Source organism: Gambusia affinis, linkage group LG05 (assembly GCF_019740435.1).
Source record: "Gambusia affinis linkage group LG05, SWU_Gaff_1.0, whole genome shotgun sequence".
Classification (NCBI taxonomy): domain Eukaryota; kingdom Metazoa; phylum Chordata; class Actinopteri; order Cyprinodontiformes; family Poeciliidae; genus Gambusia; species Gambusia affinis.
Window position 1 is genome coordinate 23768879 of NC_057872.1, and position 26231 is coordinate 23795109.

Genomic DNA, 26231 nt, shown 5'->3' on the forward strand with positions numbered 1-26231 from the left:
GAAATCTGTCTGTCTTGGAGGGACGCTAGCAGCAGGAAAAACGAGCAGAGGCCCGTGTGTTCGGCTCTCTCTTCTCTCTGGTTTCCTCTCTGCTCTGCCTTTCTGATGTGTCTTCAGTTCAACAGCACATGGACTTCAAGCGGGATTGAACTAACTGAAACAGATTTCACATATTTGTTTTCTGGGGAAATGATCTGATGTTTGTGGCTGGATTTTTCAGTCCTACAATTTGTGCTACAGATAAAATCCGACTTCTTGTTATCCAGTTCTAAGAATTAAACAAATATTTTTCTCGTCTTTCTGTCCTACGCATAATTATTCATGCATACTAGGAGCAGAGGTGATGTCACACTGTGTGTATGGATGAGCAGCTGCTTTTACATAGAGTATTACTATTTCAAAACCAATTCTAAATTATTATTGGTCCAACATTTTAGACCGTGTTTAGCCTTAGTGAGGCTATCCGTACCAGAACAGCTGTCTGTTTGTACTGAAAGTAGTTAATTCACTCTTCTTCAGTCAGTAACAGCGTCCACACTGAAGAGGGTTGTTATTCTGTGCTTTAAGGTGTATTTACTGATCTGAATAATATTGGATTTAAACATTTTGGAACAGCTGATCAATCATCTAGTTATGGTAACGAGTCAAGTTCTTTTCCATTTTTGTGACAGAAACATTTATAAATCATTTTTTCACCTTTTGTTTGTGGGAGAAACAATTAAACACCCAAATTCTTTCCAACCAAATTCAGCAATATGACATGTGAGTCCTGCATCATTCCTATCCATTTGCTTTACTTTATTAATTAAAACTCGCGTTTCTGCAGGACGTAGATCAGTTGATATCAGAACAGCAAGCAGCATCTTTCAGGTTCATTGATCAAGTCTTGCATTTCAAGCAGTCTGTTGTATAACGGAAATAAGTGAGCAGGTCTTTAATAATTGTTTGACAGCGTGTTGTAAATTATGTTTCGTTTCTTTCATGTCATCTAGAATTGACCTGGTTTATAACCTAGAATAAATCACTTGATACGTTTAATACCTCAGACTTTTAGTCTGAAAGGCTTTTCTGACTGTATTCACATTTCTATTAAAACCATAAAAGTCCCGTATTTTGCTGCTGAAAAGAATGCACTCTCAATTAATTAATTTGACCTGCAATTCTACAGGAATTATTTATATTTAAAAACCATAATACAACTAAAAAACTAATGTTTTTTTTTTTTTTACATGGAAAAATCTTTAAAAACTTTGATCTTAAAAAGCAAACTGCTTCCTCTTACCTTGAGCCACAAAGTTTGTTCAAAAACTAAATGGGTCACAATGATTTAATATTTATTTTTATGTTTTACCATTTTTATGAAATCACAGTTTAGGTTTTATAATTTTTTCGTCAGGGACTCTTTTGCTGTTGGTGCTCTGCTCAAAGTCTATAATAATTTTTTCCCAATAGTCAGTATTAGTAATCAAAATTCAATATGTTTTTCTACTTTTCCTGACTTAAGCATCAGTAGTTATTAATATTAGGAAGAGAGGTGGCATCATACTGTCTGTATGAATGAGCAGTAAAACATTATTTTACTATTGTAAAACCAAGTCAAAATTATTATTCATTTGTCATTTTAAATTTGTACTACAGTTTTTGTTTCCCTAATAATCAAAATGTTGGAAAATTTAAGTGATTTAAAGTCCAAACCAAGTAAATTCAGCTTTTTTAAACTCATTTGAGCTCCTCAGGAAGTAAATCTGCCAATAAATTCATATTTTTCAGGGATTTGTTTTTAGCTTTTTTTCATAATCCTCTCTCTCTACCCCCTGTCCTTCTCCATCCTTTTCTCCTCCCCTCTCCCCTCCTTACACCCTCCGTCTCCCGTGTGTTTTTTTTGTTTCTTAACAGTTGTCCTAAGCTGGAGGACCTGCCGCCCGAGCAATGGAGCCACTCTACAGTAAGAAACGCCCTCAAGGAGTTACTCAAAGACATGAATCAGAGCTCTCTGGCTAAAGAATGCCCTTTATCACAGGTGCTGAAGCCCAATCCGCTTATTCAAAATTCCCCCACCCCTCCAAAAAAGAGCAAAAGAAAGCAGAAAAATATCTCAACCTCACCCACCTCCCCTCCTTCCGCTACCATACCACACAACAAAACAAACACCCCTATCTCCATCACCTCCGTCTCTTATCTTTCACTTATCAAATGCCCTGAGTTTGATCCACTGGGAAAGAGAATTGGCATAGAAAATCCAAATCAATGGCCATTGTCGTCTGAATATTTTTTTTCCCTTTTTTTGCCGCCTACTAAACACACACAAACACACACACACCAAGAGACGTGCGTGCAGCGGCAGCCAAAAAACCAGAGGTGTTATTGAACATATGGTTATTGTTAGATAAACACTGGACCAATCCCAGGACGATCCGGATTGTTTTTTTTTTTTCTTTTTTTAATTTCGTCTTTTTAGTTCATTTCGTATCACTGCACTGGGCTGGAGAATTACACATTCACATGTTAGGTGTTACGCTGCGTGCCGAGAGGTTCAATACAGCGCGCTTGCACTGATATTGTATTAAAAGGCAATGCAGTCGGTATATCATGGAGGCAGTGAATAGAAAGAAAAGGCTGCATATCTCAGAGAGAGTGTGTGTGTGTGTGTGTGTGTGTGTGTGTGTGTGTGTTAGCTACTGTTCATCAGGGCTTGTGTGTGTTTTCCTGGATTTGTTGGTGAAATATTCAGACTATATCTGCGCTCTTTGAGGTTTTTAGCGAGCAGCCAGCTCTCCTCCCAGTCCACCGGATGGTCACCTGGAGACCCGGGTTTGTGCCGTGCGTATGCGCAAGAAGCTGTTTTCGGTGCGTGTGTGGGTGTGTGTGTGTTTAGCTGGGCATGATGATGTAAAGAGTCCCTGGGTGGCGTTCAGGCGGAGCCCAGCCCGGTCTGGTAATCACCCTGTTTACGGTCCATATGTGAAGACGGCTCAGAGGAGAGCGCACACTAGCTCAGAGGATTTAACACACAAAGCACATTCAGTCTGTCTCAGACACAAATTCGCAAGACTGACACACACACACACACACACACACACACACACACACAAGTTTCAGATTAAATTATCAGATTGCTTTTGTTTTTTTTTTCTTTCAAGCCAATGTCTTTCTTTCTCACTTACCAGTTTAAATGCTATAAATCAGCCCTAAATGCTCTGTTATGTAAAACCGAAGCTATCTCAGATATATATATATATATATATACACAACAGCAATGAGCTTACACAAGCTTACCCTGTGGATTTTTCTACATTTTGCTACAGCAACACAATTCTAGGAGTTTTATTGGGATTTTAATGTGATAGAAGAGCATCCTAGTGAAGGAACATGATTTATTTCTGGATTCTCTTGAGCTGCAGGTCTTTTCCTCCATTTCTCTGCCAGCTCTGTCCATATAGAAGCTTACAATTACATCCGTTCTTCTTCACCAGATACCTCGAACGTCTGTAAACAGCAATTTACAAATCTTGGCACAGTCATTGTCAATTAGATTTAGGTCTGGATTTTGACTGACCTCTTTTTAATTCAGATATCGCTCTGCCGTCCATTGGAAGGTGAGCCTGCATTGCCTCCTCTTTTGCTCTAATTTCCCTTCAAATTTGACCTTTCCCAACTGAAAGAAAGCATCTTTACCACATGATTCTGAGCTTTAGTGTGTAAATGTGTGTTTATACTTATGTAGAGGCCGACTTTACCAAACAGAGCATCTTGTAAGGAAGCCAATAATTTAAATTTTCCTCTACTTTCCTCTTGTTTTCTGTTCCTCTGGCTCATGACTTTTCACAAACTTCAAACAGGACGTCTTTCCTCTGTAGGTTTGACAAATAGTTATCCTGTCGACAGATTCAGATTTGTGGCTCTCCAGTTTCTTGCCATGGGTTTCTTGACCTCTTCTTTTATTAATTGCCTTCCTTATCCTGTTTTTCATTTAGACAGCAAAGGTTTGGGTAGGTTGGAGGCTAAGCTCTTTCCATTTTCAGATGATGTGTTGAGCAAAGCCATGGGAGATGTTCAAAGTTTAGATAATCGTTTAATAACACACCCTGCGTCCGTCAGTCTTAATGATGCTGTTAGAATAGAATAGAATAGAAAAAGGTAAATTCAGGTTTACCAGCAGCAAAGTGACAGACAGATGGAAGCATATTCATATTAAAAGAAATATACAACTAAGTAGGAACTTTTTAAAAAATTGTGCAAAACATTCATGCATGTTTGTGCACAAAAAACAACAAAGTATTTACAATAAATAGAAAACTGTGCAAATGCCAGCAAGGATCGAAACAGATATTCAGTGTTTTGGGAGCAGTGATGGGTAAGGATTCTCTGTTATGCACATTTGTGCATCGAGGATGCAGCAATCTGTCACTGTAGGAGTTTCCAGTTCAGCAGCAACTTCATGCATGGGGTGGGAGACATTGTCCACCTGCACTGGGTTGAGTGGGCATCCTACAACATAGGTGGTGTTATGATGCAACATGGACTTTTTGGAGCTTTACATCCTATTATGATGCCATTCCCTCCTCAGAAATTCAGGGTTGTTTGAGAAGTCCTTGAATCTCTCTTCGCAGCCATTTGGGTACCTTAACATTTGCTCTAACTTCCACCTTTGAGCACCTCTACCCTTCTCCTCTCCCCCTCTGCTCCTCCAGAATAGCGGCAGCAGCAGCGATTAGCAAACACCTGGTGGAACTGTGCATCTGCTGAGCTCATTATAGGAACTACTTCTCAGTCCATTGCTGCTAAGAACAGCATAAAGGAGGAGCATTGTTGTTACTATTTGCTGAAGGGGGAGTGTGAGAAAAGGTAGGAGCTTCTTAAAGAGACAGAGGCTAATTTCAAGGCATCAGATTGGGCTATATGTGCAGTAAAATATCTATTATGTTGTTTTTGAGACATACAGTGTTTTGATAACAAGTTGCTCAGTTGTGCAATAAAATGGAAAATACATTATACCCTCAGTTTAATGTTGAGCTTATCTAACTGCTTCCTTTTAGCTGTAGATAAGCTGCAGCGCCAACGTAGCAGACCATAGAAGATGGCTGATGCCACCGCAGAGTCAAAAACCACCTCAAAAGACATCGACTGATGGTGTCCAAGAAACCCCTTAGACCTTTGATTGGCTGTACTTATAATATGTTTGGATTCTGTTTGCTAATTCGGTGGCGTTTGATGGAAGTTGGTTGATTTTATTGAGGCAACAATACTTTCTGGAAATTTATTTTGCAAACCACTCTTAGGCTTCGGTTTGTCAGAACATGTCCTGATGATCCAATTGTGTCTAAGAGACGGCTGCTATGACGGCGCTTGACATCTGTTACTCTGTGGGGGCCGCATGTGTCCGGCTACCCCCACCCAGCCGTTTGCTCCCCGATAAACACTCTCCCCGGCTCCCAGGCCCCTCCCTGCAAGGTTTCAACCAAAGCGAGCGAGAGCCGTGGGAGGAGAAATGGGCGTAGTGGGAGGGAACGGAAGACTGGGACCTTTTTTAGGATTAGTGTTTCCCTGATATTCTGCTGTGTAATCCCAAAGCAAAAGGCGAGGTTAACAGATGACAGGATAGTGAGTGAGCAAGCTCACCTCTGCACAGCTCTCAGAGGAGACGGAGGAGAAGAAAACGCTTTGTTATTGTTGTCGTTGTGTGAAATTCTTCTTTTGTGTTCTGCGATGTCAAATCTTTAATTTCACTCTTCGTGTGTTTGGACGCTATTCTCACTGCTCAAGCAATTGGCTCCGACCCACAGCGGCTCTTAAACATTGACGGGTAATGACTCGAAGAAGCGTCTGCAAAATTAAACTTCTCATCGACCAGTCAGCTACTAGGACTGCAACTAATTATTATTTTAGTTAATTCCGACGATTAATCGATTGATCAAATAAAAATAATTGGCACTCTACAGATTTTTTAATTTAAGCCTTTCTTATGAAATATTAGAAACATGTTAAAAACAAATAATTAAATTCCTTTTTTAAATATTAAATTAAACATTTCAAACATTTAATCTCTTTAGTGATCATTTGTAGCAAAGGACCCTTCTCTAGCTAAAATAAAACTAAAACACAACCCTTTCTGCTTGACTTAACACCAGTACAGTATAGGATTGATTTATTGATTATTTTTTGGATTAACTGGTTAATAATTGGGTCGTAAAAGTTGCTTAATAAGAGATTTTTTAACAGAATTTGAATCAGGTGATGATAAAACTATACTGCCTGAGGGGTTTTGGGTAGAACAGGCAGACAATTGTTTTGTTTTTTTTACTACTTTTTGGCTTAATTACTGCTCTGAGTGTGTTATTGTTTGACCTTGTATCCTCCAGTTAATAATGAATCGATTACTAAATTAGTTGATGAGTATTTCAACATTTGATTCAAAACAATTAATCGTTTCAGCCGTACTCTTCATTATTGACAAACTGATGTTTTAATGCAGGTTTGGCAAAATCTGGTCTTCAAGAACTACCATCCATTTCTGATCTTAAATGCAGAATATATATGTACAGTTTATGGCTTAATTACTGCTCTCAGTATGTTGTTTTTTCAGCAGCATGTTTTTGAGACTTTATACTACAGTTAACAATTAATTGATTACTAAATTGGTTGATAATTATTTCAAAAATAATGATTAATCCGACTAATAGTTTCAGCCCTAGATGCTACCAAGCTTAGAAACCCCATACCCTCGTTTGGTTTGCAGAAACTATGGCAACAAACGAGAATTTCCCCCCATCCACCCTCTCACTGAGCTGCCCCTGATGCACCAGCTGCTGCGTCGAGGAGCAGCGAAGTCATCAAAATGCCATCTTTGCAAGGCCTTCGCCTTCTCAGCTGCCACAGGCACAACCTGGCTGCCAGTGCGTGGCGTCTCTGTGTGTCTGTGGTGATGCCGGTGGTTGAGGGGAGGGGTCATCCCAGTTGAGATGAACATGTGCCATAATTGAGCTCTGTTAGATGTTGGCGAGCGGCGAGGCGCAGTGTCGCAAATAGGATTCGCTTTTTCCCAACCGATTCAGGCAACCGTCACAGTTGTGTGGGCGTGGGTGTGCGTGTGTGCGTGTGTGTGTGGGTGTGTCTGGGTGTGTGTACAGTACCTGGTTGCTGCACTGCGATCCACTTACACACACACATGCAGACACGCACACACACTTCTCTCTCTCTCTTCCTGTCTCCTGTGTCGCGGAGTGGAGTAGATGTTGGGGACTGATAGTAGCCCAGTGCCACTTCCTGGTCTTGCCGATAAGCGCTCTGTGCTGCAGATGGCTATCATTTAAAGGATCCACACACACACATGCAGGCACAGAGGCAGAGTTACTACCTGTTGACACACCGAAGCTCAGCCCTCCTGCTGGCTCCACAGTGGAAGCAGAGGCGCTGGTTATCTGCTTGATTTCACTTAGTGCGTCTGCATGTGTGTGTGACAGAGCAGTGGGGGGACGCAGAATAGGTGTGTGTGTGTGTGTGTGTGTTGTTTCTCCTCACACATACAGGCTGGGCCCCCTGTGAGAGGTAGAGTGATGTATTGAGGGAGAGGGCTGATTAATGAGGAGCGTTTATTAGAACATCTGTGTCAAAGATGGCGGAGGAAAAGGGAGCGAGAGAAAGAGAGAGAGAGAACTGCAGGCCTCTTGTTTGTTGCCTGGAGCCGCCTTAGCCCAGATATACTGTAAATAAAATATGGCAGGCTAGAGGAGAGGAGTTCATTATCCCAACCCCCCCGAACTAAAAGGAGAACTGTATTCACTTTAAATTTAGCCTTTTCAGGTGGATCTTTGGGCTGATGGAACCAGGTTAAACTGGATTGCATGGTTCACTACCAGGTATGCCATTTATCATCCAGAATATTCCCATCTCTACCCCCCCGAGCTAAAACACCCGGCAGGAAACCAGGCCGGCTTTGCTGCATCCGAAGGAATTGACCACAAAAGGTTGAACTACTATTTATTCTTTGCTAATAACAATATTGCATAAACTCTAAAGAAGGAAGTGCTTCATACATAAATGTATGACCCATTAAAAAGCTAATTCTGACTTCCTAACCTCAACCTGAACTCCATCAGGGTTTTTTTATTGAATGAAGCCTTTTCAATAAATCTATAAAGGGCCGCTTTGTTATACTGTTGAAGTCCGACTGCAGACCTCTTTGCCCCCCTCTCCTCCTCCCCTCTTGTTTTTCATCATGGCGGGATGATGCACCACAACATGCTTGGCACAGATTCTCACCCAGCTGCAGTCGCCAATGTGACTCTGTCTTCATTTTTCCCAGAAAATATTAAGATAAAATCAGCTTCTGAAAGTGTGCGCACCATCCGCTGTACACAGGCATTTTGAACTATACATTAGTTATGTTTTATTTTCACTGTATTGTGAAATTACAGTGAAAACATTTAAATGTTTTCTACCACAATCAACATCTTCTACTGACTCCTCCCCTGGTTCTTTCCTCTGGTGTCCTTCTGAGCTTCTTCTGAAGTTTTTGTTGTGTCGTTCCAGCTTTGTAAAATTTATTACCGTAACTTTCAAGTGGGCTTCTATGAAAACACCATGAGCAATCAGTATCCTACCTGCAACAGATAACAGTCTTATTCAGTTTAATTCGATCAATAGAATAAGTTTTAGATCTGACATGGTTTGAACAGAAAAGTGGTTTTGTAACGTGCTAACTCCAATCTGAAAATACAGCTTCACCAGTTCAGCAAAAAAATAAATAAATATTTTATTGAAATTATGTTTATATTAGAAAGTTTTGTAGAGCCTCTTCACACAGCATTAATGTGGATTTGATGTCAAACGTCTCAATTTCAACATCGTTTACAATTATTGTTTTAAAATGTACTTTTCAGGAGCTTAAACTACTTTTAATTTGTTCAGGATAAACTTGTAACATTTAGTTGCACTTTTACATGTATCCTTGTAAAGTAAACATTTTTCCACCTCACCTTACTACTGTTGATGCGAGAAGCGGCCATATTGAAACGCGACGTTGGCCTTACGGAGGGTAACTGATGGTAGTTGGAGCTTTTCACAGTTTATGAAGGGAAATCCGACTTCGGACAGGTTTCTAATAGATTTTTATGACCAGGAAGTCAGAATTTCCCAGTTCTAAGTAAAACTGGAATGCAGCATAAATTCAGCAGTCAGATAGTAATAGTAGCAGTGGCACTTTAATTGCGTTGTATTATAAGTAAGATCAAACTGGAATCCGTTTTAGACTGGTTTAAATATATATTTCTGGATATAAATTCAAACTGTTTGTCCTGTAAAGTGACTTGAGTCAACATTTGTGGTGTATTGGTTCCTTGTACATAAACTGAATTGAATTGAAAGGAAATTAAGTGTTGCAGTTCTCAGTATTCATGGTTAGATCCTTGTGATACGTTGTGGGAAGTTGCAGAGAATGTCTCCGGAATGTGAAAAATGTAACAGAAAAACCTTTAGGGAGATCGCAAAGAAGCTAGCAGCGTCTTTACAGCGAAGGAGATGATGGAGAGAACAACTGGCTGTTTTTCTGCTGTCTAATGTTTTCCTTTAGACGATTTTAAGTTTCAGACTGCGTTTTTGATGCCGTCTTACAAGGTTGTCTTACATAGTTCAACAACAATTTCCTGCCAAACTAGATTAACCATGAGCAAGATAAAACTAAAGCGTGTTATTAAAGACCTTTGGCAGACTGTATTAATTTGAAGTAAGGGGCAAAGCTTATATAATTTAAGTTATAGATAAAACGTTGCTGTTTTATCTATAACCTAATGGGACAGCTCAGATCCTTTTAAAGTCGGGTTCTGTTGAGATGTAAGCTGATTGATATTTTACCTGCAGTAGATGGGCCTGATTTCTGTCATGTCTAAAACTCCAGTCTTGCAAATACCAACCGCAAAATGAGATCTGTGCCTTTAAATAGTCCTGGTGATTTATGTCGACGTTCATGGTGATTCATGCCAAATTTGGCGTTCCTCCATAATTAACATTGACCTTCCAAACAAAAGGGGAAAGAATGGAGAACTTGCTGGTCCAGAATGTTGTTACAAGAACTGGTTCTTATCTTAGTTGATTTTTATTCCCACACTATAAACAAGTTGTTTTGAAGGCACGAACCACAGTCTGTCAGAAGTTTGAGTTAAAATGCAGCAGAAAACCTCAGCTGAGCCATGTGTTTTGGTCAGACTTTATATTTTGCCCCTGAGCAACAAACAGTCCAGCTGAATCTGACTTGAAACGAAACCCCAACCTCATCCACACTGTTAAGTATGGTGGTGGATCTGTGCTGCTGTGGGCCTTTCCCATGTGAAATGTGTTTGACAAATTAAGCATATTGTACTTTATTTACATTTGTAGCAGGAAAATCCAGTTTGTTTTGCTGGCTGTATGTAAAAACGTCATTATTACGTGTTCAGATAGTTTACAAAATATAATTATATCTGAAGGTCTTTTAACATGACTTTGCTCTAACTACTTCTGCAGACACCTACCAGTCAAAACCTCTTAACAGAACCTTACATGAAATAAATGTGAAGTATCCCTTTAATACAAAAGGTCAGGAGTTCAGAGTTGCTCTGACCTTTTTGATGGCACAGCTGTTGGCTTTTTCCTCCCCGTTCTGCGCGGAGAAGCTGAAACCAGAAAAGCAGAATTATGCTGAAGCAGTTCGTTTGTGCTCGTTCTGCCAGAAGGTCCCCCGCACAAAACCTCCGAGCGCATATATTATAGAAAACGATAAAGATGGCATACCTATAATTTGAAAACAGATGGTTTGGTTCTTTTGAATATTTATAACAATCAAAAACGTTTTTTTTTCCTGCATTCACCCGGAGGCTGGCGAGGTGTTGAAACGCTCATTTTAATGAAACTGCATGGGGATTTAATAAATGTTTTTGTTTTTTTGTCTCAGGTTGGAGGTAAATGTTGAGAGAGCAGAGAGTCAACTGTATAGGGAGAGTCAGTGTCACAAAGCGACATGCTCGCTACGGACCCCGACGTGCTTGACGTTTTTTGTTTCCAACAGATTGCACAAATAAAAATAAAAAGATTCATATTTGCTTACATGAAACACCTCCACAGCTGTTGATGCTTAATACATTGCTATGTTCCTTTTGAAGGTAAATATTTTTCTTGTTCTTGATGAATAGCACCCACACTGCAAAAGACAAACTCTGTGGCATTTGATAAAAAAAATTAAAAACAACAGATTAAACCTTGTTTGATGTAACTTCTTGTTCGTTTGGAAGGAAAGAATCTTACACATCTGCATGTCTTACACTTTTGTCCTCCCTTGTATTTTATTTGCTTTGACAAGCGACAGTGTTGCTGCATGTTCCACCAGCTCTAATATTATGTCTGCATTTTCCACAGTGAGAATCTAAAAGTCTCTCCCGCTCTCTCTCAATCAATCTCTCTCTTTCAGAGTATGATTTCCTCCATTGTGAACAGCACTTACTATGCAAATGTGTCGGCGGCAAAGTGTCAGGAATTTGGGCGCTGGTATAAACATTTCAAGAAGACAAAAGATATGATGGGTAAGCAAAACGGAGGGGCGCAAAGTATGGCGCTCACACTTTTGTCTCTTTGCACACACACACACACACACGCACTCTTTAACACACACTCGCACCAGTCATCATCACAATATGTCCCCTATCCAAACGGCTCTTTGTCTTCCTGCTGTTGAACGCTGCACAGATACATTTTTATCTTGTTGTCTAATATTTCAAGGTCAAAATGACTTTCAATCATTGGAATAAGAAAGTACACACGTTCTCAGATCCACGGTTTTGTTTATGAGGACAGTAAAAACGATCGGGTCCCTACAAGGTCAAAAAACATGTTAATATAACCTTTGTTGTTGGCATTATTAAGCAAGAAATGGAAAATATGTTTGTGGAAAATCTAAGTGGACCCTTTCGGATCGAGACCTCTACAAAAGCAGGAGTGTTTACTGTTTGTTGGTCTGGATGTTTGTTACCACAACGCCAAGTTAGAAAGAATCAGGAATAACTTTGGAGAAGCTTCCCATCAATCCTGAAAGGCTTATGAAACTGTTCATAAACAATTTAAAGTCTATGATTCTGCATCCATTTGTGCAAAACGTTTAATATGTTTGCTAATCTTCATGGGAAAGTTTTTCCCAGAAAAACTCAACCTCACCTTCTGAAAAATGCTAAAGGAAATACCAACAGCTTCATCCCAGACTCTTCAGGCCTCAGTTAGCACTGTGAATGTTAATGTTCATGTCAGGAAGGTTGTAAAAGCAACAACACATCTGCATTTATAAAGTGCTCTGGATTCTGTTTTCTCACCTGATAGTCCGATAGACTCGGTTCGATTGAGGACCAAAGTTGCAACATGATTGTAACTTTTACTCTGGATCAATTTATTGTCCAGAAAATACGGAAGGAGGGTAGAATGTGCTTTCTTTTTCTCAATTACTGCATCTCAAAATGAGCTATTATTACCACAACCAACAAACATTTCAGAATATTTTCTTTTTATGTTTTGTATAACTCTGTGAGTAAAAGGCAGCAATAACTGTCCACTACCTCATCCAGAATTAAATTAGATTTCTTATCTACCTCTCTACCAATGCATTACTTTATGTAATCTAAAAAAATACCCTTTGACCTCCCAGGAAATGGGGGTCATATAATTCCAATTCCACCAAAGCTGGAGATAGTTATCAGATATATGTTTCTATAGTTTTATTAAGCGGAGCAGCTCTGCGCTGGGGAACCTGTAGGGCAGCAGGCACTGGTGAGATATTAGTTTTAGTAATCTGTTGAGCTGAATCTTTTATTTTTTTTTTTCTGCCAGGATGCTATTCCTCACACCGATGACAGACGAGATTCTTTATCAAAAATGTTTTCACATCCTGCATGCAAACGGTGCGCTGCGATCATATTTTATCTGATCCTTTTAAAGTGACAGCGTACACCGGGTACATTATTTACTTCAGAGCCGCTGTTCTTGTGTATTCTCTTGCTTCACTCCCACACGTTTTCTGTCACACTTGTTTTCTATCCAGTTTTATGTTCTCAGACGGGGAGCTGCTGCAGCTGCCAGTCTGGCCTTTTTGTAGTGATGCTGATGCTTTTTATTCCTGCGTAGCTGGAAGTGGGAGAGACAATCTGTAGAAAGCCTTAACCCCTGTGTTTCTCTCCTCCCGCCTGCACGGCGTGGTGTGTGTGCGTGTGTGTGTGCGTGTGTGTGTTCGCCCGTGCAGGCATGCGCCAACCCTCCCAGCTGGAGGGCTACCTGGGGACGTGTGTCCTCCGTGAGAGCCCGCGTGCCAATGCGCTAGGTAGGTTACAGCATGGGCTCACACTAACACACACGCGCACGCCCACGCACACACACTCTTAAAACACACCCATTAACCTGCAGCTTTACTTTAACCCAACCACAATACCTGCAAGGTTAGCTCCTGTTTTCCCAAGGTTAACTGTAAATCTCCATTTCAAACTTTAATAGAAGATGCAGTCACCCACTCAATATTTGAGAAGCAGCATTTTATTCCTAAATGCAAAAACTAAAATAGTTACCTTCTGAGTTTCCTAAGTAGAATTTTAATTAAAATCTTATTTCTGTTTCTAAAAAGCAATTCATGCTAATTTAAAGTCATGCAGAAATGAAAAATGATTCATCTTAAGAGCTCATTTTCTCCCTGAAAGCAGAGACTTAAACATTTTACCTCAACTTAGAAAATAAATCTCACAATGTACTATTTCAAACGCTTGATTTTGTTTTGAGTAGATTTCAGAGAGACACTGATATTTTTGGGAATTTGATCTGGAGGCCATCAGAGATCACAGCTCAACAAAAATTATTGTCGACATGCAAAAGTATTCGCGCCTCTGGAATTATTTGACAGTTTGGTAACAAGGACAAATAATTTGTGTTGTGGAAGAAAAAGGAATCGTTCTAAATTTTTTTCAAGAAAAGTGAAAAGTACAGTGTACTGCTTGTTTTAGAAACACAACAGAGATAAAATGCAAGAAGTTTAAAGTTTAATTAAATTGAGAAAAAAGTCTGACTGAACATCTTTGAAAAGAAAAGATAAAAGCTTCCCGTCACTCCGCACTTCCTTTCCACTTCAGCACAATGCTGTCACTTTTATTAGTCAAACACATAAAAGTCCTTTGGAATATGTTGAGATTTGTGGCGAAACGATGAAAAATTATGCATTTAATTTACTCATTCTTACAATTTATGACTGCAAAGTAATATCAGCCAACACATTACACACAGTGAGTTTACAAACAAGTCTGTGTTGCTTGAATCACATTCTCGTCACAGAATGATTTGGATTATGTCACTTTAAGAACAAATTCCCTCTCTGCTTGGTCAGATGAAGAATTAAAAATGGTGGTTGTTCCTTTAATGGGTTTATTTATCCTGAAATTTTAAATTTAGACTCATAGTTTTCCAGTTGTGCTAAAGAATCAAATTTATATTCTATGCATTTCTTATTAATTTGGCAGCCATATTGGATTTTCAGACAAGAAAACTTTTACTTTTGGTAATAATCAGGACTTAAGATTTGTTTGCTAAAGCTTCGATCTCAAAGATGTCGTGTAGATTTGCCACAGGAAAAGAAAAAGCCTAAAAGAATCAGCTGCTCCAGTTATTAATGGAGTGTTTTTGTTTCTATATGAATTTATTGTTTCTTAAAAAGGACAAACCCTTGAAGCAGGAAAGAAGAAAACTCAAATCTTCTCATAAAATCAAACAAGTTGCTTGATTTTTAGGACAAACCCTTAACATAAAGTCACTTTTCCACTGAAATAATGATCTAAACTCTGAGTAATCGTGACAACTCATAAAAACCGTCATGTATAAAATCTTTCAGTCTGGAACATTGTGATAAGAAAACCAACCACACTGGTGAACATTTGCAGTGATAAAATCTCAAGATGTGCAGTCAAACACAAACTTTAGCACTAACATGTCATGTTAACCAAACTGCAGATAAAAAATCCGGCACATACATGTCAGCTGTCCACCACAGGCTGTGTTATAGAGTCCATTTAGTTGGGTTGATATGTGGCAACATGTGGAGAGGAATCTGCTGGACAAAAGCAGCTAAGGTGAGAAATAAAGTTATTTATTTGTGCTTTGGTTAAAGTTCCTGGTTATTGAATAAAGTTCCCGATTCTTAGGAAAGCCAATGTAAAAGTGAGAGTTGGGTCAATCCCTTTTTCATTCACTCTGTCAAACACACACACACACACACGCACGCACACACGCATGCACACACACGCTCTCTCCCTCAGCTCACATCCCATTCCCATTGTGTGTTTAATCCGGGGCTCTTTTGTGGCAGGATTCCACATGAGGACTCCCGCTTCTGTGGCAGCCGGTTTTTTTTTTTTTTCCTCCCAGGGCATGCCATACTCTTCTGTCACCCCTTCTCTTTTCAATTTGCATGGAAATACCTCCATGTGCCTCTGTGTTTGTGTGTTGTGAGCATGCCCCCCAGCAGTCTGCGTGTGCAAGCATATGCACACACACACACACACACACACACACACACGTACACGTATATAAGAGTGAATAGGCATGTCATACCATCAGAGCCATGGAATGCCAGGGATTATAAGAAAAGATGTGATTATTACCAACATTTTTTTGTTGTTTTGTTCTTGTTTTATGCTCGTCACCCCTCCACTCCACATCATTTGTTGAAAAAAAGCTCAATAGACCTGCCATGGACGGTGGTTTTCTGCATCCTGACGGTTATAGAGCAAGCACCTCAAAGACACGATTATCAATATTTTTTTGGAAAACATCCATCCAGATAATCTTCCATCTGCTGAAACATTTTGCTCTATCAAATGGGGGAGAAAAAAATTCAAATCTTTAACATTAATCCCATACAATGTGGAGGCCGCAGCCCACTTCCGAGGCGTTAGCATCGCCACGCGGATGAATCCTTGAATGCTTCCCCCTCACTCGTTCAGCACAGAAGATGAGAAAAATCCTCTGCAACCTAAAAACTATTCCAGCTGCTTATTCACTTGTCTGTGGGTAGCACTTTGAATGTTAAATCATTGTTTTCATCCTCTTAGCACATCATTTAAACAAGTCTTAAAATATTCCCCAGCAGCCATTATGGACTTAAAGATTCCCAAAAGAAGAGACACCACAGAAATCTCCAAAAATGCCTCCAAATGACAACGAAAACATTTAATTTCGTTTCGTTTAAACTCTGAAAGGTGAAAAACATTAAAACGAGGTGGTTTCTACATGCACTGCTGTTTATTCTGTCTGTGTTTTTCACATTTATATTTACACCATCCATCCCTAAAATTGTCACGTTGGCCACCGTGTGTTCCTTATTTTAGAATTAAGCATGCATTTACACACCAACATAAATCCCAGCCACACACACACATGCACCACTGTCGATCTCTGTCTCTCTCTCTCTCTCTTTCTCTTTCTTTTTTTCATTTCCACGAGGCCAAACACATTCTGAACTTAATTCTGAAGGCATGAGACACACAGGTCAAACACAATGAGGCTCTTTTATCAGCGGTTACATCTTTTTCTTTTTAAGCTGGAAAACCAGCTGTGGCATATCCACTCGTCGATGAAGAGCCCTTTGAGGAAAATAAACGAAAAAACACAGACTTACAGTATCTTTTTGTTGGTATTTTGGTGTTAATAATTTCCTTTTCAAAGCTCCTGATTGTATTGACTCCCCATAAAGAGCAAAAACAAGAATGTTAACGATCATTCAAGATTCGACCCCAGGCAATAATTTGATCCGGTGCAGACCAGGTCTGGTTTGCTTCTCCGGATTAGAATCTGTGGTTATGGTTAGAGATGTAATAATCCGGATTTTACAGACTGATACAGATTTTTTTTTTTTTTAAACATTTGACCTGCTGATTCTCTTAAAAAAAACTTAAAACTAGTTTAAGCTTTTATTTTTCTGTCATGCCTACAAATATCGAACACAAATGGACCAATCAAACCACCTGAATCAAATAATTAGATGAATCGTTTTGAATTTATTATTAAAATAATCATCAGCTAATTTAGTAATTAATTAATTGATTAAGTGGGATATGCACTCTAAAAAAGGCCTTTTGCCAAAAGAACATCTAGTTCAAAGCATAAATCTAAACGTTTTGCAATTATAAAAAATAAAAAAAAACTTTTATAAATATGTTCTTCCCAAAACTCCTCGAGTTGCCGGGTAAAAAATCTCCTATTAATTTTATTAATATTCCATATCCAGGTATTAATTGGTTAATCTAAAGAATAATCAACAAACTATTGTCTAAACTGCATTGATAAGTCAATCAGGGCTGAGCTTCTTACATGTTGATATTAGAAATATTATTTTGGCTCTTTTGCACCAAATTATCAAACCTTCACTAAAGGAATGAAATGTTGCTGCATTTTAGGCAATAAAATTATTATTTTCTTACTTGGAAAATGAATCAAATTGTTTATTTGCATATTTCAATGTATTTCTAATATTAAAAAAAAGACTTAATGGTTAAATACAAAATCAACAGAATGTGCCAGTTTGATAGAATAATCATAATTAATTGATTAATCATAATTGATTGAATAATCATGTACTGATATAATAGATAGTTGCAACCCTACATAGAATAAGACAAAGTAAATTTTTCAGCAAAATGTAGGAGCTTGTTTTAAGTCAGTAATTTCCTAATATTGATGAAAACATTAAAAAGTTGTGCTTGCTATAAATTAATCACACGTGATTAATCATGATTAATCACTATGCGTAACTTTGTAAACTTGAAACATAAATATGAAAGTGTTCATATTTATATTTCAGAAATGGTGTTTTGGGTTTTAATCCAATTAATCCGTCGTCAGACTAATCGATTAATCATCAGAATAATTGATTACTAAAACAATCCTTAGTTGCAGCCGTAATGATCAGTTTGGCTTGTGTTTTCTATTTCCCTTCTTTCTCCAGCGGAGATGGACAGCCTGTCGGATCTCTCCCCTCCTGGCTCCAACCACAACCACAACCACAACCACCTGGGTTTCTCCCAGCAGCAGCCCATCCCTGGCAGCACCGCAGAGCAGACTCCGTCTTCACCAGTCCCGCCACTGCCGCACGCTCCACCGCACGGCGGCCAAACGGGCGGCCGGCAGCCGCAGCTCCCCGGCCTGCACCATCCGGGGTTGGTGTCCACGCCCATCAGCCCCCAGCTGGTGAACCAGCAGCTGGTGATGGCGCAGATCCTCAACCAGCAGTACGCGGTGAACCGGCTGCTGGCGCAACAGTCCTTGTCGCAGCAGTACCTCAACCACCCACCTGTAAACCGCAACTCCCACACCAAGCCGCTGGAGCCTCAGGTGGGCTCCAACACGGAGGTTTCCTCTGAGATCTACCAGTGGGTGAGGGACGAGCTGAAGCGGGCCGGCATCTCGCAGGCCGTCTTTGCCCGGGTGGCCTTCAACAGAACCCAGGTGAGGACAAAGAACAGAATTTATTCGATTATCGCGTGAGTTAGTCTGTTTTCTATGCATCCTGTAGGAAACTTTTGTGAGGAATTTGGGTCCAACTTTTACAGGTTTTCTTTTGTTTTCATTAGGGCTGAAATTATTAATCCCATTAATTGTGTTTGATCTGTTCACAAAATAATCGTCAACTAATTTAGTAATCAATTAATTATTATCTGGAGTAAAACCTCTAAAACAGAAGCAGAACCATCAAATGATTTCAACTTCAACAGAACCCAAGTAAAGTTGTTAAACAGTGTTCAACGACTTCAGTCTCCTGACTTTAGTGACATAATTTAAAAATAACTTTAGAAAATGATCATCCATCTTGCCTTGACTTGTGCTCAGTTTCTCCTGTTGGCAGTAATCTGGTGTTGATAATACATCATCCAAACTATTCCTTCAATTTGTCTTTGCTTTGAAGGTGTTGCATATAATAGGGAGCATTAAGTCGACTGATAAAGATCAAGCTGAACGTACAGCGCTCACTTTAAAAAGTCACATGGGAGAGTAAGACAGTGGCGTTTTTGTACAGTTCAGGAAGCTTCCTTTCAGTCTAATCTGTCTCTGATATGAGGAATTAGCCAGATAGTGCGCATGTAGAGCATAATTTATTAGGTTTGTGGTTTTCCAAAAAAATGCAGAGAAAAAGGGGGGAAGTTGTACATTGTGTTGCATCAGACTAGAGTGGGTTTTGTAATAGGAAGGAAACCGATTGGCTAGTCTGGATCAATGCATTCACACTGAAATATTGAAAACATGAGGCGTGTCTCGTCTGATTTTTTTTTTATTTATTCAGCTGTTAGACATCTCTGGTTAATCCAAAAGGACTTAAATGCTCAAAAAAAAAAAAAAAACACGAGTATGTTTCCCCATCACCTTGTTCTATTACCAAATCACACCTATTGATGGTGAGAGAAGCACAGCGTCGGTTTGCACAGTGTGTGGCCAGGAGCTGATGAAAAGGCCCAATCACACATCACCGATAATGGAGTCATCGCTGTCTCATAATGATGGAATTGAGCACTATTGAAAAGTAAACAGAGGATACACTGATTGCCCGCTGAACAAGGCGAATTGCTGAGCTCTTATCAAAGGCAACCTGGAAAAAAAAAAAAAAAACAAACGTGCAAAATTACACGTATTATGCACACGAGTTCCAGTGAAGTGTTTTTGTCGTGTGTAAATGGACAGACGAAGCTGAAAAGGAGTTGAGGTTTTCTTTGATATGAATAAAAATCGGTGTCTGCAGAGAAAAATCTACATTGCTGTTTCCCTTAAGAATAAAAGCATCAATTTTTAACCGTCTTTGGTTTCTTCTTTCAGGGCTTGCTGTCTGAGATCCTGCGTAAGGAAGAAGACCCCAAGACGGCGTCCCAGTCGCTGCTGGTCAACCTGCGCGCCATGCAGAACTTCCTGCAGCTTCCGGAGGCCGAGCGCGACCGCATCTATCAGGAGGAGAGGGAGCGGAGCCTGACGGCAGCGTCCGCCATGGGCTCCACTCCCCTCATCAGCACGCCGACCAGTCGGCCCATTCAGGTACCGAACTCTTTCCTGCTGGCTTCCCCACTGTCACTCAGTGCTGCTTCAACCATCACACTCGTGTTTTCTAATAAAAATCCCCACCAGAGTTGGATAGTAACTTGTCACATTTACTCAATTACATTAATTTGAGTAGCTTTGAAATACTTTTACTATGCTGTACTTTTTACTTTTACTTGAGTTGAATGATATTATGAAGTATCTCTACTCCAGTTAAATTCACCAGACACAGACACACACCTGCAGATTTTGTTAAAGTTTCATAAGTTTTTTTTATTGAAAGAAGCTGATTTGGAAAAATTTTCTTTTGCCTGATTTTGTTAATTTTTTGTTACTTACATAATCTATTTTCATTTTCGTCCTTAAAATACCAACATTTTCACTTAAATTTAGATTTTAATCCATCTTTTATTCCGTGATGTCATTTTTAAATATTAATGATTGATTATTTCATAATTTGCTCAGTACTTGAGTCGACTTTTTTTTACCAAATACAGAAAATTTGCCGGTGACTCTGTTGTGTCGAGACAGGAAATTGTAAACAAAGGGTTTCTTCAGAGTCTGGAAAAGTCAGTAAAGTTGGGAATGTTATTGGTTATTGGAAGAAAATTTTTTTTTCCAGAGTTGATTTTATGTCTGCCCAATAGGATAGGATATGGTTTTAAATTTTATCATAATATTTTGTGGTACCATTGTGGTAACGAGAAAAGTGATAAGAACTATTTACTACTGCTTTTTGGGTAGCTTTATGGCACTTTTAGACCCACAGACATAAATATTCCTCTTGAGAAACAAACCCATTTGTAATGAGCTTCTTTAGGACACAAGTAGCTTAAATAAGTTTGATTTTTATTGTTAATATGCACACAGTAACCACTTTTAACTATTGAACAAACCGTGGAGAAAAAATAGTGACTTCAATTCCAACAATACGAGCAGTTTTAAGTATTTTTAAACATTATTTATTGTGACAATGATAAATCATGATCAGAAATTCATCACAGCAAATGATACACAATAAACGATACGATCAATGGCCACCTATAATGTCCAACCATAAATTCACAGAGATTTTTTTAAATTTACACATTAAAAGGTGGTCAAAAAAGAAAAGAATTTACATGAAAAATCCTTGGGAGTCCTTTTTTATCGATGCTTCAGCGGCTTTGTCAGCTAATGTTTTTAGCTGTGGAGATGTGAGCAGAGGAAGCTGCCAGAAAAAGGCCAGCATGTAAAACAAAGGCCAGATGTTGGCCTGGAGGGAAGCTCCAGCAGTAACCATCACGTCAACTATCAACGCTCGGATGAGCAGTAAAACCCCCTTCAGCCAAATCCAAGTCAGGGAGGAGTTATTTTATATCAGAATATAAGAAAATTACTGATTGATAAAGTTGTGGAGCAACAAGTAGAGTAGTAATATGAAGTTGAGAATTTTTGGATTTCTTCCAACGCATAGAATGTTTTCTTGTTGTTTTTGTTTCGTGAGGCACTTAATACAATAATATGAAAAGCATTTAAGCATCTATTATCTGCCCTGTCTTTTTAAATCTAACTTTAACTGATCGTTCATGATAGTGTTGGTTTAAATTGAGCCAACATGGCCGTAAAACTGTGCAGACCTTTTAGTCCAGGTTCAGAGTAGATGGTCTACCACTGCTACCCCCCCTCCACGCTCCACCAAGGGTCACATTATTTAAACCTTTAAGCTGTCTGTTCTGATATATTATTACCGTTTAATGCAGGCGTCTTCTTGCAGTCAGTGATGAGGAAAGGTATGCAGAGTTGTGGGGGGGCCGTTTGCTTTATTATCATAAACCAAATCCAGACATGTACGATGAACGTTCCCCCATAAATACTGGTGCATTAAGTGGTTATCCATTAGGCTGCACATTTTCATTGTACAAACACTGACTTCTCTTGTGCTTATTAGCACACTCAGTTTTTCTTGCAAGTATGCATCCAGTTTCCACCCAGAGATGTTTTTTTTAAACCCCTAACATCGAACACTTGACTGAAACTTCAGATGATTCACTTTCCTTTACCTTCTTTCTGCATGCAAATCAGCTCCGCACCATCCCCGCCCTCACCACTCAGGTGAAGATCATGCACAAATGATGGAGGAAGTAAAAAAAAATCTGTGCTAATTTTGACCTTTTACCGTGCATTAGACAGCGCTCGCTAAGAAAAAAATTTGGTTTCCCTCAGTGATGACAAGCTCCGTGAAAGATCAAACATCGTTTAGTCGGTGCCTCTCTCCAAATCCCTGCATACCACAGCACAACTCTGTACCCTCTCTTAGAGTCAGTGTCCTTTATGAGAGACGTATGTGGCAACTTTGTACCACTTAAGAGCATTTGATGCGCGGTCAGCTGCATCTGGGAGGTGGCGGGGGCAGACAAAGGCGTCCTCTGTCCTGTCTGCAAAGAATATTTGGCTTTTATTCAGGTGAAAGGGGGGAAAGTAAGAAGGACAAAGGCCCTTCCATCTCCAAAATCAAGCCCCCTCTCCTTTTAAGTGCTCTGCTTGCTAGTAAAAAAAGTAGGACTTTAGAGCAAAAGCACTCAAGCAGTTCACATTAATACACTGAGCAGCTGTCTGAATTCAGAGCAGTGCATCAGAGCCAAATAATGAATCTTTGCACAACAATTTATTGAAGTGAAAATGTAAAAAACAAAGTGTTCTTATGATTGCACCTGAAGCTAAGGTTGAGATTTGAAACTGCTAGTATTCTCATCTGATACAGGAAATCATTTCCTTATGTATCTAATCTAACGAAGCCTTTTCTACGCACTTGAAACCAGTTTCTAAAAACCAGAAGTAGCTCTGCAGACCTATCAGTCGAGACAGAGACACTTTGAGACTTTTAACTAATTCGGTACAGCTAATAAGGAGGAAATCAACTCATATCCTACAAAATAAAAGTATGTGAATGACTCGGGTGAAGCCACATTTAGGTCTGATCATTCATAACTTCAAATTCAAATTTCCTGATAGCGTGACTAACTTAAAAGCATTTTCTGCACAGATCAGTTCAGTTTGTAACAGGTTGGGCGGTGAATCGATTTTATTGATTAATCAAATTTTTGATTTTTGAAAAATCCAGATTTTTTTGTTCACCAATGCACACTGAATTCAGGTTACGTTTACGAGCACAGCAATTTATTAATTTTTTTAAAGTATGAGAAAAAAGTAACAAAATTACAACAATAAAGTGGTAATGAAGCAGTAAAAAAAAATTAAATGAAGAATGTTGAGCATCTTGTGAAGCTATACTTTGGTTTAAGTTTATAAATAATATATAATCTATAAATAAGGAAATACTTCATATTTTAACACAACTGCATCAAATTATTATCAGCAGCAGAACTTTGAAATCATCCTGTAAACAACTGAATAGAACCACTCCTCTACGAAAGCTTTTTGCCTCATTAAAGTGACTTTTTTGTCAATTTGTCAATTGGGCTTTGGGTAAAATGGTGTTTTCATTCTGCTAATATTGTGACTATTATTTTGTAATTAAACAATGGGGAAAAAGTCCTGTTCAAAGCAGGGATGATAAAAGCCACTGTTTGAAAATATTTTCAAAAAGTGAAAAGAAAGTCAGAAAAAAATTATAAAATTTAATCTGGTGTGAAAAAATCTTAGATTTTATTTTTAAGTCATATCTCCCAGGCCTAGCTTGGAAAAACAGAGGTAGGTAGGTCTGCAGTAAGAATAAAGACAAGTTCAGAGTTTAAAGAAAACCAATTTGCATCCAACCAGAAACTCAACAAAAACACGACCAGTGCAACATTTAACTCTCAAACAGCTACTTGGCTGTAAATCTGCAGTGCTAACAGTCAGGAAAAAAAAGTTCAAAGCATCTGGTTTGTGATTCTTATTCAAACAGCTCTCAGAGTACTGTTGACACATCAGCCCTATCGCTCCAGGGGTTGTATACTTCCCCCACGTGACTTGAGCGCGCAGACATTCATCATACAGAGCCGCTCCTGCGCGAGGCAGTTCTCACGCACGGCCGCAGACGCAGGTTCGCTCGCTCCGCGCACCCTGGCCATCTGCCAGCCTCTCTCCGGTGGAGCAATGCGGTGTGAATTCACGCACATAAATCAGCCAAGGTGGCAATTGAGCCAGAGACAGAGGAGGCTTTTTATTGGCCTCATAAAAACAGATGCAGAGGTATGTTTCTCTCATGTGTGCTGACGCCTCGGCTCGGCTCCCCCACAGCCAGTCGCTGCACGTCCAGGCCTCGACAATTTGTTTGACACGGTATCGTCCCGCTCAGACTGACGAGCTCCGCGTCGAGCTGTCGTAAAAGAAGATAAAAGAGGCAGAGATGCCCAGACATTCCATCTCTACCACAAATTTCAGGATTCTGGTATTGTTGTTAACACATCAGGCTCATATTAGGCAGCTAGACAAAAACTTGAATATATATGTTTTTGATCCCAGCCTCTTATTTAGTAGGAGTTGTTCGCTGTTGGTGTTATTATAATTTATTTGAATGCCATTCACTTGCACTCATACCCAGCCCTGTGCATGTCTCCTTTCAAAAGCCTCGTATGGAATGATTCATATGCTAATGATTCTTGGGTAATGCTTTTATTAGGATGCTTGTTACCTTGTCAAAGGATTTTTGTCAAGATGCAACAAGCCACTGATTAAAAATGATTTGATTTCACTTGACTTGCATTTGCTTTTTAATCACCAGCTCCACATAAGAATACTAACATTTCATACAACACATCAGAGTGGTTTTAAGCAAAGCAACAATCCAGCTCTCAGTGTGGGTGTAATCTACACTCCAATGTGTGTGTGTGTGTGTGTGTGCGTGTTGGTGCAGACAGATTTCTTTTTATTATTCCACATGTGAGCCTGAACATCATGGCCCTGTCTTTTTTTTTTTTTGCTCTCGACGTTTTCAGCCTCGGAGGGAAGACTGCAACAGCGTGAGGCCGGAGGACTGGAATCCCCGGATCCCAGTGGGAATTTCACCTGTGAGCACACAGCGTCACCCACTCACCCCGACAACTGCAACACTGCAAAATGTGAACACCCACGGTCAAAGCACACACACACTCACACAACAGTTTCTGAGCAAAAGCATTTAGAAACATCAGCAAATATTATGTGAATATGTGAGAGTTTGACAGGGTGACCCTCAGTGTATATCAGCGTATGCAGAGCCTCACGTAAACTCACAACACGACGCCATATCATACTCCAAATGGCAAAAACCTTACCAACTATTTTATGTCTAATTTCTTCTGCAAATATCTTAGCAGACTTGAAATAAAACTAACTTACAAGTAACTTTTCAACAAGATATTTGAGCTGGCGTTAAGTCCTTTGTTTTTATATAAAAGTACTATTTCTACTGACAAATTGTTTAATTTATAACAAGACATTTTATCCACGTTATATGTGAAATAATCGTCCAACAGAAAAAGTAGTTTTTTTTAATCAATATCAAAGAATTAGTGACTTAAATCCAGCTCCTGTTTCTTGCTTAAAAGTTAGCTGTAAGTTAGTTTTCTCTTATTGAAGTGATCTAAGATATTTGCATTAGAAACTGGACTAAAGATTCTTTTAAGTTTTTGTTTTTGCATCCTTCACTAGAGAACGTCTGCTGGACTTCATGCACTGCTCTACATGCCAAATCAAATTGAATACAGTTTTCTGTCCCTTAAAGTTTTTTTGCATTTTTCACACTACAAACCCAAACGTTTATGTATTTTATCGGGATTTTATGTGATAGAGTAACACGAAGTAGTGCACAGGTCAAACTCGAGGCTCGCAGGCCAAATCCAGCCCACCATAATCATTTCTGTGGCCCTCTAGACTCAATGAACTTTATGATAACACTGTGTTTATGTATTATTTTATCAAAGTGTATAGGACCAAATTATCTTAATGTTAATATTTAGAGGTATTAATTGAAAAGAGTTTGAGTATTTTAGTTACTTCTGTTGATACATTCTGCTTACAACCTTTGAGGAAATTCATGATCTTGATGCGGCTCAACATGAAAATGAGTTTACACTCCTGAAGTACTGAAAAGATCGTTATATTTATGGCGCAGTGGTGCGATTAGATGCATTGTTAAGATAAAACCATGAAAAATAAAGTATAAGGTTTGCTGTAATTCCTAATCACGAACGCAGCAAACATGC

At 39.2% G+C, this 26231-nt stretch overlaps 1 protein-coding gene across 10 annotated transcripts in view; it reads left to right on the forward strand.

Annotated features, from left to right (window-relative positions):
- Positions 1-26231, forward strand: part of LOC122830651 (DNA-binding protein SATB1) — a 117879-nt gene that overhangs the window by 64447 nt on the left and 27201 nt on the right. For 5 of the 10 annotated variants that reach the window (XM_044116176.1, XM_044116175.1, XM_044116174.1 and 2 more), the window contains 6 exons: positions 1897-2020; positions 11438-11549; positions 13250-13327; positions 17987-18486; positions 19846-20058; positions 24984-25106. In XM_044116176.1, coding sequence (XP_043972111.1) covers positions 1897-2020; positions 11438-11549; positions 13250-13327; positions 17987-18486; positions 19846-20058; positions 24984-25106 — 1150 coding nt within the window. The remainder of the gene's footprint in view (positions 1-1896; positions 2021-11437; positions 11550-13249; positions 13328-17986; positions 18487-19845; positions 20059-24983; positions 25107-26231) is intronic. The other 5 variants (XM_044116180.1, XM_044116177.1, XM_044116178.1 and 2 more) reach the window with 5 other exon arrangements.